Consider the following 20972-nt stretch of genomic DNA (forward strand, 5'->3'; position numbering starts at 1 on the left):
GGGGCACTACAGCAGAGGACAAAACCTCCTGTGTTCGCTTCCTGCCTCAGGCAAAAAAAAAAAAACTGAAAAGAGGATGAAACAGCCAAGTTTGTCTATCGGGGTGGGAAATTAATTTCCGAGGCAAAAGCAGAGTGACTTTTGAAAGGGAGAAATTAGTTAAACACACACACACCAGTTAACCAAAAGATTAATTCACCAAATCCTTACAAATAAACCGGAAATATTTGTCAAATGAATTCAGTAGTGAAGCTCAAAATGACATTTCCAACTTTACATTCAGATATGCTTCATTTTGAGGGGGGTTATATTTGAATTAAACTTGCCCTAAAATGCAAAAGTGCCAAAAAATGTAGCACGCAAAACCTTTTTTTCCCTATTAAATGCACTCAAATAATTCTCATAAACAGTAAAAGCCTTGCTTTTTTTTATTTTTTTATTTAAATGGTTATGGTCTGCACTGTATGCAAATAATGGTTAATGTTTGCCCCCCTGTGGAGAGAAAAAGTACTTCAAGAAGGCTCTTCAGTGCTGTTGAGTGCTGTTGAAAAATCTAAAATACTCGAGGAATGCAGAAGCTTATCGCTCTCTCACCCTCCTTACAATAAAAATAAAAATACACTGATACTTAAAAAAAAAAAAATCACGACCGGTCACAATAGGCCCATTTTGGAGGGGTTAAGAACACATTGGAATACATTTACAATCAAATTACAAATTACAATCAAATATATGCACCTGCATCCCGGACAATGATACTACTGAAAATAAGAACTAGGAAATCGGAAACTTGGCTGCCTAAATTAATTCACTCTATTAACTGACTGAGCTCTGACCTCAACCCTGCCCTGGCCAATCTTTCTCTTATTCGATTCTTATTCTCAATTAGGAGAACGGCAAGTATGATGCTGTGGAGTAATGTCCTCGAAGAGGGGAGCAGGGGGGTGGGGGGGGGGGTTGTCTGATGGATTATTCAACATTCTGCAAACTTGGCTCATCAGAGGAACATAATGATTTGGCCGCCAAACAGCTCATTTCACTTGGTCAAGTGTCATGTGACCGAGCTTGTGCATTCTAGCCTCCGTGAGTGCTGGCCGACTTCAGACAGAGAGACAGAGTACATTAATCAGCCCCTCCCCCACCGGCTCCACTGGACGCCCTCGCAGAATGGACATCTGCGGGCGAGAAATTAGCCTCGAAAATGTAATTGATGAGTGCAATGGTGAGATAATTACAGGGAACAAAATTATTGATCAGGGCAGCAAAGTCTTAAAACCGTCTGACCTGCTCAGCCTTGCCTCGTAAAGTCGTCAGAAAATATGTGGAGTGAGGTAATGCCATACATAATTGTTCTGTTGGTGACCCGAGATACACATTCGGTGGAGCACGGGGACAACCATCCATCCATTTTCTCCTACTTTTATACACGGAAATGACTTGTGGATGAGAAGTGGGATCTTGGTTGGAATGATTTTAAACATTTCTACGCGCGGTAAAAGAAGCGAAAGTCTACACCCCCCCTATTTTGTTCTACCCTGCCTCACCTCCTCTGCGGCGGTATAATGAGGCCGCACACTGATGATGAGAGATGGTCACTCGGACTGACTGGTTTATTTTGGTGCTATGAAACAGATCTTGGCGTGAAAAATGATGTGTCGCTGTGAATAATTGAACAGCTTCAGTGACCCGCTGATCCATCTGTCCACAGATCAATAGACGACAGAGCGGGACGCATGTATGTTCCCAGTGGCTCACAACAGCAATCGCCTCAAATTGGGATGACCGCCCCCTTGAGATGGATTTAAAAAAAGGGTGGATTTTACTACTTAATTGTAATTCCACTAATGCAATATTACTCGTAGGACCACGGCAGTTATTGTTATTTCAACTGGTCTTCCCTTTTAATGTCGACTACTGTTGTATACTTAGTATGAGCTTGCAATGTGCTTCCATTAATTCCAATAAAACATTTACACACAACATCAGAGTGAATTTCTTTCTGTATACTTTGCTATCAGTCCGACTAACACTAAATGGTTGCCCGAGTGTGGCCGCTTTGTAAGTGGCGATCAAATTTCTATTTTATTTCTGTGTATTGAGCATCAAATGGTGTACCGGGCTCTTGTGCAGGATTGGAGGGCTTGTTCGTTTCTAATAGATCCTTGACCTTCGCAGCTCCCTGACAGCCTTCTGACATGAGTCCTTTGTGGTAGCGTCGGGCCGCCCGAGCTCCTGTAATGCAAATTTCATGTCACGACATCAAACAGCGCATTGATCAAAGGTCAGCGCTCCTTTCTGTAGGTGTTTGATATCAAAATTTCAATTTCATCTCCAGCTGTCAAGGGCTGTTAGCGCTGAAGAGCAAAGGATGGAGGGTGGGAGGGAGGAGTTAGAAAAAAGGAAAATCAACTGCTTGGGACTTAGAAAAAAGATGATAGTGATATCAAATGTGGTTTTATCTATCCTACCGAAATTCATTCTGTGCTGACTTTTTTTGTGCTTCTTCATATTTTCTGAAATATTGGATTTAAGCAAAGGAGGGACTTTGAAATAAAAGCATCCATTTTTACCAAATTGAGCAAAGTAGGCCTATACCCGTTTAAAGATAAAGAGATAAAGGTAAAGATAAGATAAAGATAAAAGTCAGAGCAAGGGATGACTGACAAAAAAATGACTAATGGTGAAAGAGTTCCACCTGAATTTGGGATACTGTACTGTACTGTAATGCACTTTGATTTACGGAACCTTTTTTTGCACTTGTTCACTGTTTTAGAGATTTATATTTTTTGAATGCATGCATTTCTTTTTCCAGATGATAGATGGCAATGCTGCTCTTCCCAAGAAAGCCTTGCTGCTGCTGCTACCTTGTCTTAAGTCTCAAAAAAACGAACAAAAAATCTGCAATACATTGACTTGTTCTATTTAAACACGTGCTTGTAGTAATTTAACAAACAACAAAAATAATAATAATACTAAATACAGATAGTCAAGAAATGTTAAAAGAAATGCCATTGAAATTAAAAATATATTGAAAAAAATTGTGCTCTTAATGGAAAATACATAACCTAACCAATCTGAACATCAGCGACATTGCAATCGGACTAGCTAACACTAAGAGATGGTGCCAGCCGAGAAATAATGTTCAGTGTTATACAAAAGTACATTTGGAAATAAATTTGCATTCTCACTGCATTCGAGAGACGCCTGCAGGGAAGTGTGTATTAGAGAATGGCAACGATAGCACTGATAGCTCCTTAACCAGATAGAGCATACGACCACATCGTAGCTACGGAGACAAATTAGTTGCGTGGGGGGTAATTATTCTTTCCTTGATACAAATGAAGGCGCAGGGGTTATCTCTCAGCTCATGAATAGGCTTTGTTTAGAATAGAGAAACTCCTCATAGCCACAAGGAGCACCATTAATTGCCCAACAAGCTTAACCACTGCTACGCTCATGGGCATAAAAGTGAGAGGATTCCGTCTTTTTATTTCTCAGTGTGTGTGTATATGTGTGTGTGTGTGTGAGAAGGAGCATGACTGTGTTTTCAATCTTGGCCTGGCCACCTGCTGTCAGACGGGGAGAGATGCTATGGTGGGTGAGAATTAAAATTTCCTGTCGTTGAAGAAGTTGGGCAAGTTTGAGACGATTGGTAGAGAAATTGAAAGTTGGGCAGACAGGCACGTAATCAGGATCGAAATGAAACAAGAAGGCAAGAGAGAAGTTGCCGTGTAGAGGCGAAGATGAGCGAGGACGGAGATAGCGGGCGGCGAGATGTGGACTGAAAGCTTTGAGGAATTCTCCGTTCAGTTCTTTCACACACACAGCAATATAAAGATATTTTTAAACACGGCACTACCAGCGTGGCGTATTTCTAAGCAGATGCGTATTAGACCTCTAACATTAAAGATGAAGGGCTGCACCGCTGTGGGAGTGGTCACAGCCAACTTCAATAATGACCAGTTAAAGTGGCTCCTTTCATTTCCTTTAAATGTTTGCACACTAGCATCTCAACATCTATAGCGGAAGCATTTGCAAGACCAACGCCTCACCTCATCTCCTCAAGATCATATTAACACCACGTCACATATTTAGAAAAACTATTTCAGGATCATCTTTTTACACTACGCGTCATACACATAGCCAAACTCAATTCTGAATGTCCAACCAATGTGATGTAATCAAAAAGCCATCATCAGCAATATTATCACAAGTACCTCATTGATAAACGCCTTTGCTAAACAAACTTGCTTCTGCAGTTTGAGAAGCGCAGTTAAAGTGACTTGGCCAGAGGTCACTGGATTAAAAGAGATAAGCACTGGTGAATATTCCAACACTTCACCAAGGAGGGCTCTCATTCATCACCCAGCGGGATCCGTGAATAATACATGTTCTCGTTGGGTCCGCGCACAGTAAAGCGAGAGCACTCACAGTGGAACAAAGTATTACTCTCGTCCAACCGGTTCGACCTCCCTGAGGCCGATTCCGAGAGGTCCATTGGGAACGGTCTTGTTTGTCCTCTTCCTGTGTCTTCCCCTGAGGCTACGCGTACAAGCCAATCAATCTTCTGATTCTCCCGATAATACACAAATCTCAATGTTCACCTCCCAAAACACACACGGCACAGAGTACTTCTCCTTATTCGTTTTACCTCGGGCACACTTAGACCAGCATTGTATCAAATGTAATCCCTTCGCCTTTGTAACATGCAATATTAATGTCCGTTACGCATACAAGCCAATATCAATAAGTGTCCTCAAAATCCAGGATGATGTCCTTTGTCAGTGAGAAGATAGAATTCCCGAATCTGGACATTTCAGCAGGCGGTGGGATTCAATCAGAAAAGTATGGAACGGCGCAGAAATGGAGTAAAAGGCCTCAAGCCAGCGCACACGCTACTATGAAATATTTTGTTTCAAATGGTGGAGAAGACCGGCGTGGCATCTACTGTATGACTGAGCTGATGAAGTGCAAAAGTTGCATTCGCCCCTCCTAGCAGGCAGCCCTCCAGGCCAAAGAGGTTGCATGATTGCCTCTGTGAGCTACATTACATCGATGTGATGGAGCATACAATCCTGGGGCATGAAATGATGTCAAAGGAAAGTGGATGGGGGGCTGTGGAGGGGGGGGGACCATCCCAGTGCATTTTGGTGGGACCCCAGATTTCTTCGAATGCAATCGAATTTGCTGATACATCTCCCTGCGCCACTGCCTCAATATTGATGACGAGGATTCACACATGACTGCATGGTAGCACACAACAGGGGAGTCTTCTAATCCAGTTTTAGACGTTCCTGCCGGGACCCCTCCCCACCTTCTGAAGTTTGATTTGAGGGGAAGTGGGACAGAAGATTCAAAACAACCATTAGAAATAACTCCCTGTGCTTATCGCACATAAAATGGTCCGATTAAATGGCATGTACTAAGACTTTTGTTTTTTTCAAAGTACCATATTTTCAGGACTATAAGGCGCACCTAAAAACCTAAAACTTTCTCAAAAGCAGACTGTGCGCCTTATAGTCCGGTGCGCCTTATATATGGACCAAATTCCTAAATTTAAACTGGCCCTCAGCATTGTGTCATGAAATCAATCATAAGTGGCCCGCTGAAGACTATGAATCATGAATCAAAAAGACTATGGATCATTATTTTGTGATTATAAAGTAATTAGTTGCGTCTGAAGTTGAAATAAAAAACATAAAATGGAGAATGATTTGATTTGGATTAAAAATCTGACATGTTGCATTAATGGTGCGCCTTATAGTCCGGTGCGCCTTATATAAGGACAACGTTTTAAAATCGGCCATTCATTGAAGGTGCGCCTTGTAGTCCGGTGCGCTTTATAGTCCGGAAAATACGGTAGTCACATTAACCTTTGCTCTTAGAAAATGATGGCAGACTTTCCTGTGGGGAAATAGAGCATCTGTTTTTTCTCTCTCGAGGCAAGTGTAAGCAAAAAAGCACACTACTCGTATATATTTTCAAGAGATGCCTCTTCTAATTCCACTGGCGTGGGCCATTCCTGCACGGTTGCAGACTGAAAGCGCACATTCTGATTGCACACTGTAACAATAAATCTCGTGCTCATATTGCTGTGACCGGAAAATTCTGTATGAGACAGGTAGAATGTATCAGGTGATCAGTTTCAATGTATCACCGAGCGACAGAAAGCAGATCTATCATGAAATAAATGCGAGCAAAGGAAGCCCCTCTGTCTCATTCAACAGACGTTTGGCCCAATTTCACAGGCTGCGCCGTGGCGGAATGAGAAGAAATCAAGAGAAAAAAAATGTGAAATTGCTCGCTTACATTGCACTTGTAGTCTTATTTGTCTCCCTCTTTGTCATTTGACAATGTTAGAATGCATTTCTAGTCTGCTCAGCAAAGATAAGGACACTCTCCAGGTCCATACTGTTCTCGTATAACAATATTGTAGCTCTTCTTTTGCAACCAAATATATGTAAAATTGTAAATTTTGTAGAATTATATATTATTAAATTAATACTATTCTTTATAAAAATGATGTTTGTATACAAGTAGAATTGTGATTAGCATTTTTATATGGACTAGCATTTCACAGCTCTTTTTCAATTCAAATATCAGCGATATACTGAAAATCGGTTCTATTTAAATTATTGGAGTATTTAGATACTGTGTTTGTAAAGATGATTGAGGCTGTGACATGAACGTTTTAATGTCAAAGGGGTGTCGCCAAAAGGGTGTAACAAGTGACACCAGTGCAACGTTGAGATAAAGTGCGGGTTTGGCTGGGGCGTCAGTTGGAAGTCGAAAATTGGTTCGTAAGTGAATGCAAAAAAATCGCAAGCCTCTGGTTCGTATTTCAAAAGGTTCGTAAGTAGAGATATCACTGTACATTCACAAAACGTGAAAACATAGAGGGCACAGCTCTCTCCACTTGTACCTTTGGCATCCTTGATTTTGGAGTACAAGTCTTTCCCAGTAATAAAGTTTGCGGATTTGTGAAACCGTTTGGCCACACTCAATACATTGTTTGGTGGTGCCGCCCCAAAGACTGTGATGTAACAGTTAAAAATACATAATAGAAAATTGAATGGAGTAAAAAATGTCCCTAACAGATTTTAAAGGCATCTCTGCAGCACCTGGAGGGATTAGATTAAAATGTTCTACAATCCTGGAGACTCCAAGTGCACAATAAAATGTATCTAAAAGCTAAAAAAAAATTATTTTACATGATATGTCTCCTTTATTAATAAAGATGACTTGAAATGAGTTGGATAGTAATAGATTTCAAGTTGACATGTTCAGCTGATACACAGTGAAAGTAAAGGCAAAAATAAATCAGCTTGCTTTGATTTGTTCCTAGTTTAAATTCAAATTAAAGTGTTGCGCTGATCTTTTTGGTTTATTATGGAATATTTACTAGCACCGACAACTGCACCAATGTGTATCATGTTCTCATTAGGCCAATAAACTTTTTTGCCCTATTTTAGATAGAAAGATTGTGATTGGATGTTACATTAGTGCCTCGGCGTCTGATTGGCTCTTCCTTGTTTCCGTGGCTCCACTGTGCACTCTGACGCTTTTTTCGGGCTGCCCCCCTGAGACAGACGGGAGAGAATGGCTGCCAGTGCAGGTTAGCGAAAATCTTCATCGTTTTGTGTACAACCTAGACGTAAAGAACACGATCTACGTTATAAATGATGTACTTCTAGACGTGTGGACTAAAGTGTCAACGATGTTGTACCTATACGTGACATGTTGCGTTCTTGTTAAACGAGGCCGAGCTATAAATGACTCCTCAAAAGTGTTTGGCTGTCGCTAGGTTGGATTTGCGGCTAACGTTAGCCTTGCGGCTAACTTTCGGCCGGTTAGCTTGCTACCTACAGCTGATTGTGTAAACACTTGTTCGTCACCACAAACAAAGGTTTGAAAGTTCAAGCCGTCGCGTCGTTTATCATTGCTAATGACAAATATACCACGTCGTAGGTTGTTTTGATGAGCAGAGATGTAGGTTAGAGCTGAAAGCATCTGAAGTTTTTATCACCGAATTTGATCTGGTAATGCTTGAGTGATATCTTGCTAAACATTAGCTAGGTGATTAGCCGTCTGCTAAAAGTTTAGCGTGGTTGTCTACCAGACAACGTTTCGAATGTGTCTCTTCGAATCATCACAGTTGCGGTTTTGACCACCCGCGACGTGACTTATGTTGGCGATTGGGAAAGTTGGCGTTGAACCTCGGCAGCGTCCATCCTCCCCACGAAAGAAATCAGTTAGCGAGCTAGCTCCCATCCGCCGCTGTGTTTGGCAATCCACTTGTTTCAACTCTTTGTCTTGTGAAGTAGCTCGCGTTGCTCAACACGAGGTATTTGTTGTGAAAGTTTTATCTCCCCTCCTCTACATAAAATCAGATCAAAGCATGTTTACAAACTGACTGACGCAAGGAAAACAGTCGAACCATAAAGTTTATTGACTGATGCATTCAACTAGTGGTCTTCAAATAGTTAAAAAGACTGACAACAAAAGGACTCAGAGAAAAAAAGTATGTAAAAATAACTTTCCCATTTATTTTTTCAAAAGTATTCTACTGCAAGACTCCTCATGAATCACAACTAAGTAACCTTTACCAAACATTACAATGACGGTTTCGGGATATCATTCTTAAACCTGCTTGCAGATTAACATTGTTTACTTAAATGTGTGATGTTTATTTTTTTTTTTGTTTCATTAACGTTTTTTTGCAAACATACAAAGTTAATCTGTAATTTTGGTTTCAATTGAAAACAAAAAAGTGCTTTTGTTTTTTAAGGTCTAACTCAATGAAATGGTATAATTTTTTTTGTTTTTTGAAAACACATTGGATTGGGCCCAGTAAATATTTGTCAATTTGTTAGCCTGTTCTCAAACTCAGTCATTCGCTAACTTCAGGTCTATTTGATTCAAAGTCCTTAACTTTGTTGATTTTCAGGTATCGACTGTCAAGCACCATGAACGTGCTAAATGGATTAAATAGATCTGTAAATAATGCATATACTGTAAAGAAAAGATAAATGTGTCATAAAAACAAAAGGCTTTTGTCATTTTTTTGAGGGGGGGGGGGCTTAAAACTATTCTGTTAGAACTAATGAATCATTTCAAATAGTTTCTTACCAGCCTTTATGCTGATCTGTGGCGCTTTCTTCTGTGTTTAGAGGTAGGGAAGCTGTTACAAGTTCAGAATGGGACACCGCCAAGCACCAACTACAATGGGGTAGATGCCATACACGCCTGCAACATCCTTCAGCAGCTCAAAGCTTTGTACGATGAAGCTCAGCTCACAGACATTGTCGTAGAGGTGGACCACGGCAAGACCTTCTCATGTCACCGGAATGTTCTTGCCGCAATTAGCCCATATTTTAGGTAAATACGTTAAAAAGAAAATACACGCACACACTCTCCTGCATGTGAATTGCTGATTTTGGTCTTCTCTGCGTCTTCGTGCTCACCAGGTCCATGTTCACGAGTGGCCTTACAGAGAGCAACCAACGGGAGGTCAGAATCGTTGGGGTGGAATCGGAATCTATGCACCTCGTCTTGGACTATGCCTACACGTCCAGGGTCACGCTCTCAGAGTCCAACGTCCAGGCCCTGTTCACCGCAGCCAGCATATTCCAGATCCCTGCCCTGCAGGACCAGTGTGCCCAGTTTATGATCAGTAGGCTGGACCCGCAGAACTGTATTGGGGTTTTCATGTTTGCAGATGCCTACGGGCACCAAGAGCTGAAGGAACGTTCTCAAGACTACATCCGCAAAAAGGTCCGTTTAATCGAGCTTGGGAATTTGAGATGCACTGATAGTGTTTCTTACCTACGCCAATGCTTTGACTAACGGCTGTAAATGTTGTTCTTTTTTTGGTGGGCGGTGACAGTTCCTGTGTGTTTCAAGAGAGCAAGAGTTTCTCCAGATGACCAAGGAGCAGCTGGTCAGCATTTTGAACAATGACGACCTCAACGTGGAGAAAGAAGAACATGTGTACGAGAGCATCATTCGCTGGCTGGAGCACGATCTGAGCAGGCGCGAGGCTCACCTGGCCGACGTGTTCTCCCAGTGCATTCGTCTGCCATTGCTGGATGACACCTTCCTCAGTCGGATCCCCGCGCCCTTCGCTTGCGCCCTTTCCCTGTCCAAAGACCCAGTCGAGGCCAAAGCCCGCCTCACCGGCACCAATGGTTGCCCCCAGCGCCTGGGAATGACTGCTTCTGAGATGGTCATTTGCTTCGATGCCGCTCACAAACACTCAGGAAAGAAGCAGACGGTACCTTGCCTGGACACAGCCACGGGCAGGGTGTTCAAACTCTGCAAACCTCCCAACGATCTCAGAGAGGTCGGCATCCTGGTGTCCTCGGAAAACGACATCTACATTGCCGGGGGCTACCGACCGAGCAACAGCGAGGTGTGCATTGATCATCGAGCTGAGAGCGACTTCTGGCAGTACGAACATGCTGGCAATCGATGGCTACCGCACGCGCCGCTTTTGCGAGCCAGGATCGGCTGCCGACTGGTACACTGTTGCGGGAAGCTCTACGCGTTGGGCGGCAGAGTATACGAAGGTGACGGCCGCAACGCTTTGAAATCGGTCGAATGCTACGACGCCCGGGACAACTGCTGGACGGCCGTGAGTCCGATGCCGGTGGCCATGGAGTTTCATAGCGCCGTGGAGCACAGAGACCGGATCTACGTCCTCCAAGGTATGTTAAGCCCTCTTAGTGGGACCAAGGCCTTTTTGCGCACAAGATACTCACAGCGCAGCATTGCTCACATTGGAAATGTATCCTGCCTGGACTTGCTTTTTCATTAAACACTTTTGGATGGAAGAGAGGGGAGGGGCAAACAACCCTGAAAATGTAACATTTACACTTCAAGCTGCTACATTTCCATGTTGAAATGATGCCAAAGTAAACACACAACAAAGTTTCAGTCATCTTAACCCCCCCTCCCTCCCTGAAAAAAAAAAAAAAAGTGAAACTGACCACGAATTGCATTTCCTTATCTCGTCACAGGTGAATATTTCTTCTGCTTCGACCCTCGTAAGGACTACTGGAGTCACCTCTCCCCGATGAGCGTACCCCGGAGCCAAGGTCTGGCCGCCCTCTACAAGAACTGCATTTACTACATTGCCGGCATCTGCAAGAATCACCAGCGCACATTTACTGTGGAGGTCTACGACATTGAGCGCAACAGCTGGAGCCGCAAGAGGGATCTGCCCTTTGACCAAGCCACCAGCCCCTACATCAAGGCCATGCTGCTGCAAGGCAAGTTGCACCTGTTTGTACGGGCCACGCAGGTCATGGTGGAGGAGCACATCTTCCGTACCAGCCGCAAGAACTCCCTTTACCAGTATGACGATCAGGCGGACGCATGGACCAAAGTCTACGAGACGCCTGACCGCCTCTGGGATTTGGGCCGCCATTTTGAATGCGTGGTAGCCAAACTCTATCCACAGTGTCTACAGCGGGTGCTTTGAAGAAGCTGTGGCCGTGGCTTGTGCTGTGAACCCAATCTGGGAGGCAGAGGGAGCGGTGCGGTTTTGCCTGCCTTGTGCCTGGTGTTACCTCGGCTTTGCACCACAAAGACCGTTTTTTTTTTTTTGTCTATCTGTTTTCGATACGTCTTAAGCGGTCAAACGTTTTTGGGTTTGACAAGATCAAGACCGGGGTGCTTTTAAAAAATTGCAGTATTCCCCCACCACCACCACCTCCTACCCACACTGATGCTTGCCCTAGAAAACCGTACAACGAATCATAAGTGCAATTACTCAACTTGTGTCGCTTATTGTTGAGCCACGCTCTTGTCATTTGGTTTGGATACATGACCGAGGTTCTACAAAAGCATGTAAACATGGCGTGCACTCCGGAGATATGAATGCTACTTCTCAGCATAAAGTCAAATACTATATATACATACATATATAAAAAAAATATATAAACTATATATTCATACGGGTAATATGAATAGCATTGCTCATTATTAGTTTGCCGGCTCTGAGGTTTGTTTGCGCCACCTCCCCCCCACCCCAACCGCCCTGCAAGTCAAATCTCTGAAGCTCCTTTTTTCTAGGTGACTTATTTTGAAGTCTAGTTGTGATTTACAGTAGGTTTTGAAGCTTGTATGATATTTTGATGCCCCCCCTTCCCCGCTATTCCTCCACAAGCGACTGTGTGTCAAACAATTCACTGTGTGTGGCTTCTGAGCAGTTTTCATGTTTTGGTTTTAGATTCCAATTGCTTAGGGGGGGAGGGGGTCTCGTGCCTCCCACCCTTTCAGTCGGTGTCCATTTTGTGTGTCACACATGAGGACAACTTGTGATGTTGGAATATTCCCTCTCCACATTGGAGAAATGACAAGAGTGAACTTTGTGTCAACACTAAGTGGGAAGTTCAGACCAACTACCACGCTTACCTCAGAGACTTCAGAGCTATTCCATTAGGAGGAGGAGGAGGAAAAAAAAGAAAAGAAAAAAGACTTTTCTGGATGTTTTGTGTTAACGAAGCAACAACATTGAGCTCGGTTTGGATTGCTTTCTAGAGTTTCATTCTAACCAGTTTTAAAAGGTCAAAACAGCCTTCCACAAAAATGCATTTGCGATCTTGTAATAACTGATCCGGAATTTGGAAAGCGTTTTGTTGTAGCAATAATTCCTAGAACTGTGATGAGGCTACATGTCTTTATATGACTTCAGTCAAAGTGCGTTGATTATTTTGTGTGCTCGTCCGGTATTGAAATTACATTAGTTCCACTGGAGCACGGCTTGGAGCGACATGTCATTTTGTGCAGATCACTCGAGATGCCGACGTGCCTGTGGCCGAAAGAAAAAGCCTGGGACTCAAAAGTGTCCCTCCTGATGAACAATAGCGGGAAAGTCTTAACTCGGCGTTGCACTGAATGGCTCTCACGTCAACAGATCTGAACTGCGAACTCATCTTGAAGAAGCACCTCTGTGAAAAAGGCCACAAATCCGTCTTTACATGCCGCCGCCAGTGGACTAACAGTTGGTGCTGCTTTCATTTTTCTTTGTTTTTTTTGACAATCTTTTACAGAAGAACTCGTCCCACAGCTACGTGGTGTTTCTCTGCCCGTGTGACATTTTCAGTACATTACTGTCAATTTTGTCATGCTGGTTCCTGTGTCAGCTTTGCACTACTACACAAGAGTGGCCCACATTCTGAAAGAGCTTCAGCAACCTTATTACAATCAACCCGAAAAAAATATTACATGCTAATTCAGCATTCATTTAAAAAACAACCATGATATTAATACCAGAGGCGTTGACTTTAACGGCTCAGCTCAGAGTTGATGTTAAAGCTTCATTCACACAATTTACAGTTGGTAAGTGAGCAATGGGGAACTCTCAGGATTTCTACTGAAACAGTACTGTATTTTTAATTGTTTTTGTGTGTATTATACTGTACAATAGGTTTGCTGTACTTGCACAGTTTTTAAACTTCAGTTTCTTTTATAACTTGAAGAGTAGATGTTTTTTGTTGTCTTCAGTACCCCCCCCCCCCCCCCCCCCCACCCTCTCTCTCTTTGCTTATGTTATTTGCTATTTAGTTTTGGTAGACTAATCCTGCTCTGAGAAGATTGCCTGCACGACTAATACATTTGAATTGATTTCCCCCTACACTGTAGTACAGAACCTTCTCACCAAACATAAGCATTGCAGATCAATAAACTAAACATTTTAAATAGCAGTCATGACAGACTGTACTACAAGCTATGAAATCTATTGTATGTTGAAGAGCTAGTTCATGGCCCTGGGCTGCAATACAAAGCTCATCTCATCAAATGTTTGTGCATTTAAACTCAACTTCTCATGTTTTTCTTTTTCTCTCCACTTTGCTGGTTTGTCTTTTTGGGCTTATGGTTTATAGTGGTTGTTGAGCTCAACTGTGAAATTCACGTTGCACATAACTTGAAAATAAAATAATTAAAAGTGAAACTAAGTTCATTCATTCTCTGCTCAGTGGAATTCAGAGCTACTTCACTTTGACGTCTCGATATCCGCGGGGGTTGCAACATAGTAACGAGCCCAGTATGACTAAAGGATGCAACGGAAGTCAGAATCTTGTCACCCCCTTTTTTTATCTTCACTGGTCCTAATCCTCTTCCGGAGGATGCAACATAGTAACGAGCCCACCATGACTAAAGTATGCAAAAACTACCGGTCTATTATCAAATAACCTACGACCCTCATGAGGATAAGCGGTTTGGAATGTTTTCAAATGCAGAGAGTAAATGTACTCGGGAAATACTCAAGTACAAGTACTAAAGTACAGGCGGAGCACGTGGTAGCTGGACGCCTGCCCACTACTCGCCGGGTGACGCGTGAACGACAAAAGCCGCATTAAGAAAGTTTGAACGACTCACTTTAGTTGTCGCGAATTCTGTCAACAAAAGGTAAGCTCCTCGCTAAACCAATATTTTCCGGCGACTCGGAAGTGCTGCCCTAAACCGTCTTAAAGTGCAAGTTTGTTTTTCTTTTGTTCATGCACGACTACAGTACGTATTATATTCACTCGTGAGATGAGGCGATCAGCGATCGACTTTAATCGTACAGTGTGGCATCACTTTAGGGAATTCTTGAAAACGTATAATGTATATAATTCGTTTAAATACTACAGTTAAAATAGGTTGCAAGTCAAGTCTCGTTTCCCTGTAATGCAACACGTTACAGTTCCCATTGATCGCTCACTGTCACATGTTGATTATTACCAGGTCAAAGATACTTGTGTGCTGTACAGTGTACACAAGTAGTGCGTGAGAAATTCTAAACACACAAGTGATGTAGAACACGAGAGACATGGAAAGCTGCGAAAGAATTCTCATTGCCCTCAATAGTACGGCAAAACTGTGCACCGGTTGATTTGTGTGCTAGTTAGTGAAGTCAACTAGTCGCGAATGATGTAATAGATTCGATTTTTTCCTCAGTACTGTACTACAATAACAACAACAACAATAATAATAACAAGAATAATAATAATAATAACAAGAATACTACTACTAATAATAATAATATCCATTCCTAATACATTTCCGTCATTATTTCGGTGTACTCACGGACCAGTTGAGTTTCTTCTTTTTCCTTCTTTCATTCTTGAACGCCTTGGTTAATTCCTGTCCACGCTGGCCTCCAGCTGCTCCAGGTAAGCGTACCTGCCACGGGCGTTTGCGTGCGCGTCGTAGTTGGCGTACGTGGCGGCTTCCCGATCAAAGTTTGACGGGCTTTATGGAAAGTTCTTGCGTTTCAGGATCGTTCGCTGAAGTTTACTTTCTGAGTGGCATCTCAACACACAAGAAGGTTCACATAATGTGGCGAAATCACTCAATAAAACAACGTCGATCTCATAAGACACTTGATACGGACATGGTCAAAATACGCCTTGATTACTAATGCGCCCGGGCACTTCCGGGTCTTTTATACTCAATCACACTAGCCCATGAAACCTTCTAACCAATCAAATCAACGTACTCAAATTATATCTAGTCTAAAGCATATAATTCGTCAAAAGCAATCATACAACAAAACAACGCCATACCAAGATGATAGACTAACAAAATGAGATATTTTTGAATTAGTCAAGGTTTCTCCGACTTGTGAAATAAATAACATGCTTTTTGACTCTCATTAGGAACATGTCCTCGACACCAACCAATAAGCAGGCCTTGAAACCACCAGATGGTGGCTGGGGTTGGATGGTCGTGATTGGGGCTCATATTTCCATTGGCTTTGCCTACTCTACACCCAAAGCCCTCTCCATTTTCTTCAAGGATATCCGATCAGACTTGCAAGCCAGCGAGAGTGACATAGCGTGGATCTCATCTATCATGTTAGCAGCCATGTATGCTGGAGGTGAGTCCACCCACTACTCCTCTGGGGTTTGTGGTTTTCTCAGTCAATGTCATAATCACATTGTCTAGTAATAAAAAAAAATCTCTGCCTCACCCAACCTTAACTCAAAGAGGCCAAACTGGTGAAATATTTGCCTCATCTGAGTTTCAGGCAATGGGCTTCATCATATTGTCCTTGGCAATGTCACCAAATGGCGGAAAGCGACAGCGCAAATACATCAGCGGAAGGTCCCACAAACTGGGGTCCCCCCTTCCCCTCCCCTTCCGAGAGAGACTTGACAGCCTTTTCCAGATAAAACTCTGAGTCAAGGAGTCAAATGATAGGTGAAGTGCAGTATGGAACATACGCGATTGAGACAGAGCCTCGCCATTGACCCCCACACATACACAACAATGTGTATCTACTATCTACAACTGTTGCATGTTTGCTGCCTCTATTTGTTGTCGAGATCTGCCTCCTACCGTCACGAAGGGGTTTACAAAGGAGTAGGTTTCCTGCTTCTCTGGTTTGACAACCCCACTAGTTTAGTTCCAGTCCACTGCTCCACCTCCAATTTGTTTGTATTGGGCAAAGAGAAAATGCTGCGATGGAAATTAATTAATCTATTCCTTATACAATACCAATGAAGGGTTTCTGTTCAATTCTAAATGTTCAATACATTTCACAGGACCGGTGAGCAGCGCGTTGGTCAATCGCTTTGGAAGCCGACCGATAGTTATTGTAGGGGGGCTGATGTGCGGGGCCTCCATGGTCGCGGCTTCTTTCGGGAACTCCATCGTTTACCTCTACTTGTGCGTTGGAGTCATTGCAGGTACGATATTTTACTACTTTTTTGGTTAGTCACGCTTGCTACTGACATCTTTTCACTCATTTTCCCATTTTGTCTCGCCACAGGCTGTGGACTGGCCTTAAACCTGAATGCATCTATCACCATCATCAGCAAGTATTTTCTGGCCAAGCGTCCTTTGGCCAATGGTCTCGCAATGGCAGGGAGTCCTGTTTTTTTGTGCTTCCTAGCCCCTTTTAATCAATTTCTACTGGACAAGTTTGGCTGGAGAGGAAGTCTTCTTATCCTCGGGGCTCTGATGCTCAACTGTTGTGTGGCCGGGGCCTTGATGAGACCCCTCGCTTCCTGTACCTCGTTTCCCGCTCCCCATAAAGAAGCGGAGGAGCAGTCTAATAACGCCAACACCAAGCCACTGAAGCAAAGTTGCAGCAGAGGTGCCAAGAACATCTTTGACTGGTCCTTTTTCAAAGATCGAGGTTTTCTTATTTACCTCATCGGGAACATCATGTTCATTTTCGGTGCCTACGCACCCATCATGTTCCTGACAGATTACGCCATCAGTCGTGGCGTTGACCAATACTCGGCAGCGTATCTGCTCTCCATTATGGGCTTTGTGGACATGTTTGTTCGCCCCGGCACAGGCTTGATTGCCAACAGCAAGTGGATCCGACCACGAATCCAGTACTTCTTCAGCTTTGCCGTGGTGTTCAATGGCACCTGCCATTTACTCTGTCCACTGATCACCAACTACACCTTTTTGGTGGTGTACGCCGTATTTTTTGGCGTGGCTTTCGGCATGGTGTTCGCCCTCATCTTTGAGTGCCTGATGGATCTGATGGGAAATCAACGCTTCCCTCGTGCCGTTGGACTGGTCACCATCATTGAGTGTGTCCCCATGCTGCTGGGACCGCCCACTGCAGGTAACTTAAATCTGCTGACAACCATTATTTAGTCACGTATGTATTGCTATGGTGAGTTTCGCAAACAACTTGCTTTCTCAGATCCAAAGTTGAATGGAAAAATTTGACATAATTACTACACGAGAACTAAATCAAATAACACACGTGCTTCTTGTTTGAGACAGCTCAGCTGTTCCTTTTCTCAGCACAGACGATGTTCTGCCATTGGTCATAGCTAATTGCAAACAGTGCACCCTTTGTTCCACGAGCATTAATTGCTGTAATGTCATCCATAAGGGACACTTGAATTCGATCTGGCCCGGAATTTGTGTCTAAATGCAATTCCAAAGAAGTAAATAAGACAAATCAGTTCCCTCATCGTGCATCGGTTGGTGTCAGCGGTACGGATCGGAGTCCCCAAAACGAAGGCTTTGAATAAGCACTGACGCTGCATAAACTTAATCAGCTGCACGCCTCCAAACCTTCTGTGCCGGCCGGCAACCTGAGTTTTAATGAGGTGGAAATTGATAGGCCCCCGGGTTCGTCTGGCGTGACCCTGTTTCGAGGCGCTCATTTAAAAAGGTGAAATAAATAAGAGGCTCCCTGCACATCTTGCATTCTCCTCCAGAGGGCACAATTATTGCCTCCACCCTGACATGTCTTCTTGTTATGGTTCCGCCAAACCTTTGGGTCAAGTCAATTAGCGATAATGCGGGTAAGTCCCTTTAATGAGCTTTTGCTTTTGGCTATCTAATGATGCTCCACCCTGTAAGTCAGTGGACCTGCGTCGTATTTAAACTGGACTATGCTTGGTACAAAAGGTGACAATGCCAGATGGACCCCATTAAGACTTTGCCCCTTTTAATGGGCATGGCGGTCACTTGTGTGCATTCACCATATGACAGCTATCAATCTGATGACGCAAATCTAGCTGTCACAGTGAAAAGTTCTCCACTTTGGACAAATAGACAATCTGCTCAGTTTAAAGATGGTTCACTTTATGCATCATCTTTTTTTTGCTACTTTGATTCAATGCACATACACACACTGAAAGCGAGACCGATAGTCATCTGTCAGTTGATCCACATCTGAAGTTGGAAGCGTCAAATGATTCCAAAGGCACATTTGTCCTTTTTTTCTCTGAGAAGGGCCTTTCTTCTGATTTGTTTTGGTGGCAGCTGTCAAAATTGCCTTTTTGGCCCCCTCTCAATTTAAAGCTTGCTTTGTTTCTAGCGCACCTTTATGAATTCATTCAGGTCGCGTTGTGCTGCTCGTGTGTTTCTTCAAAAATGTTTGCATCATGATGGTGTGCCTGAGCAGTTTAGCCTTTCACCACTCACCATCTTGTCTGCTTTCCTCACAGGTTTACTGGTGGATAAATTTGAAGACTACAAGTACCTCTTCTTCTTGTGCGGCGCAGTGATTGTTACCGGCGGGATCTTCCTTTTCGTCATGAATATTTACAACTATCGTATGCTGGAAAAAGAGAGGCGTCGACAGCCAAACGCAAATCACACAGTAGGCCAAGACCAGGCCGAGATGGCGAGCGCGCTCACTCACACTTTTTGTCCAAAGGAGTCTGACGTGCTTGAGTGTAAAGAAGACGTAGCGAGCATCCAAGTTAAAAGTTGACACTTTTAACAAGGGTTTGTCGATTGTAATTGGCTAGAATATGGTTCAAATGATGTTTACATTACCCTATTTTTTAATGTTCAATGAAATCCAATGTAGCAGTATAAAAAACAAAACTGTGGGACGATGAATTCTATTCAGAAGACATTCCATTTAAATGGAATACTTCATTCTTGCAGAGATAGGCTCAGATATTTTTTTTTAGTTTTATCTTTCCCAAGACCAAAGTGGCACTTACGTTGAATAACTCAAAACAGCTCCAAGGTTTTATTATCTTGTTACCTTTCACCTACAGTACGTGCCCCTCCTTTCTACTGTTCAAAAGTACAACGTTACACTGATCCCCCAAGCCTTACATTTGAAGTTGACATATTTTCGAAACAAATGAGCCAGCGTACTTTTCCTTCCATCACTAGGCCATATATGTTCCTCTGTGCCATTTCCTGACAACATTGCACTGATGAGTCCTACTGCTTGACTTTTGAGACTGTGTTTGTCAACCAAACATGAATGTTTTAAGTGTTCGATACTCTTACTGTGTAAAACGGTTCCTTTGTTTTCTGTCAGTGACCAGACTGTGAATTACTTCTTCGGTGCGTCTAAATCAATAGTGCTTAACCTGGGTTCGATCGAACCCTAGGGGTTCGGTGAGTAGGTCTCAGGGGTTCGACAGAGCCTCCACTGAGGAGGTCCGAACAAACCTGATTTATCGTGTAAGTATGCAATTTGTTGTGAGTTTATGCATTGTGTTGATTTTGTTCTTTGAACAAGGTGATGTTCATCAACGGCTCATTTTGTGCACCAGTAAAAAACATCTATGTCTTGAATTTAAAAAATATATATTTTTCACAAACGAGGGGTTCGGTGAATGCGCATATGAAACCTCTAACAAGGTGAAGAACCACTGGTCTAAATGAATTTGACTCTACTGAATACAAAACGTGTCTGTCTGCAATCACTTCAATTAACAAGCCTATTAAAGCCAAACATAACCATGACAACTTGTACCGCACGGATGGAGCGAGATATAAGATGAGAGAGCGCGTCTAGATGTTGATGACCCACCCACCTTTCTCCCGACCTTTGCATCTGTAAGAATCAAATCTGCCTTGTTTACAATCGGCGGCTGAGCCGATGAATCGGGAGCGGTCTTACACGAGTGGCCGGTCTGAGACGAGCAGCCGAGAAAGAATGTGCTCCCTCGAGGCTCAAAGAGCGCCGGCATCTATCAGGAGAAGAAATTGAATGGGATTTGGAGAGCAACAGAGATTAGATAGCGCTCCGCTGTTGAGCAAGCATGAGACGCGCCGATGTAACGCTTTCCCTGGCTGGGATGAAATCAAACCACAGTGAAACGGGCTCACAGTGACATGTGTGCACACACTGTGGCCTTTGGGCCCAAAGTCAAGATTTGATACTTTTGTTTGCTTTTTTTTTCTGTCTGCTCTGGTTCAAAAAAGGTTGAGAAACTCCGAATCATGCTATTGCATTCTGTTGTGTCGATTCAACCTGCTCTCCTTAATCAGCATAGTCTCTGGTCCATTTCAAAGTCAAAGTCAATTTCATCACATGCCAAGACACACAAAGAAATCAAAATTACGTTCCCACTATCCCACGGTGACAAGACATAGTACACAATATACTACATACAAGTAAACAACACAAAAAATAAAAACAAGAAGGCACAAACAATGAATAAATAAGAGTGATGAATAAATAATAAATAAACAAATAACATAATAAATAAGAGGAGCAAAAATGGAGCAAGTGTGCATCTGGGGTCACC

General features: G+C 43.1%; 2 protein-coding genes across 3 annotated transcripts; both read left to right on the forward strand.

Annotated features, from left to right (window-relative positions):
• Positions 1–7543: 7543 nt before the first annotated feature.
• Positions 7544–13961, forward strand: kbtbd8 (kelch repeat and BTB (POZ) domain containing 8). The gene is made up of 5 exons (XM_037251707.1): positions 7544–7615; positions 9171–9378; positions 9468–9774; positions 9887–10706; positions 11019–13961. The coding sequence occupies exons 1-5, from the start codon at positions 7600–7602 to the stop codon at positions 11480–11482; spliced, it is 1815 nt and encodes a 604-aa protein (XP_037107602.1). The 5' UTR covers positions 7544–7599; the 3' UTR covers positions 11483–13961.
• A 200-nt stretch (positions 13962–14161) lies between these two features.
• Positions 14162–20354, forward strand: LOC119122975 (monocarboxylate transporter 2-like). Of its 2 annotated transcripts, XR_005097982.1 has the most exons (6): positions 14162–14415; positions 15648–15868; positions 16536–16679; positions 16763–17575; positions 18918–19779; positions 19842–20354. XR_005097982.1 is itself a non-coding variant. In XM_037251708.1 (5 exons), the coding sequence occupies exons 2-5, from the start codon at positions 15652–15654 to the stop codon at positions 19184–19186; spliced, it is 1443 nt and encodes a 480-aa protein (XP_037107603.1). In that variant the 5' UTR covers positions 14162–14415; positions 15648–15651; the 3' UTR covers positions 19187–20354. The 2 variants fall into 2 exon arrangements, 1 of the variants encoding a protein (XP_037107603.1); XM_037251708.1 differs by having other exon boundaries at positions 18918–20354.
• Positions 20355–20972: the final 618 nt, after the last annotated feature.

Source organism: Syngnathus acus, chromosome 5 (genome assembly GCF_901709675.1).
Source record: "Syngnathus acus chromosome 5, fSynAcu1.2, whole genome shotgun sequence".
NCBI classification, from domain to species: Eukaryota; Metazoa; Chordata; class Actinopteri; order Syngnathiformes; family Syngnathidae; genus Syngnathus; species Syngnathus acus.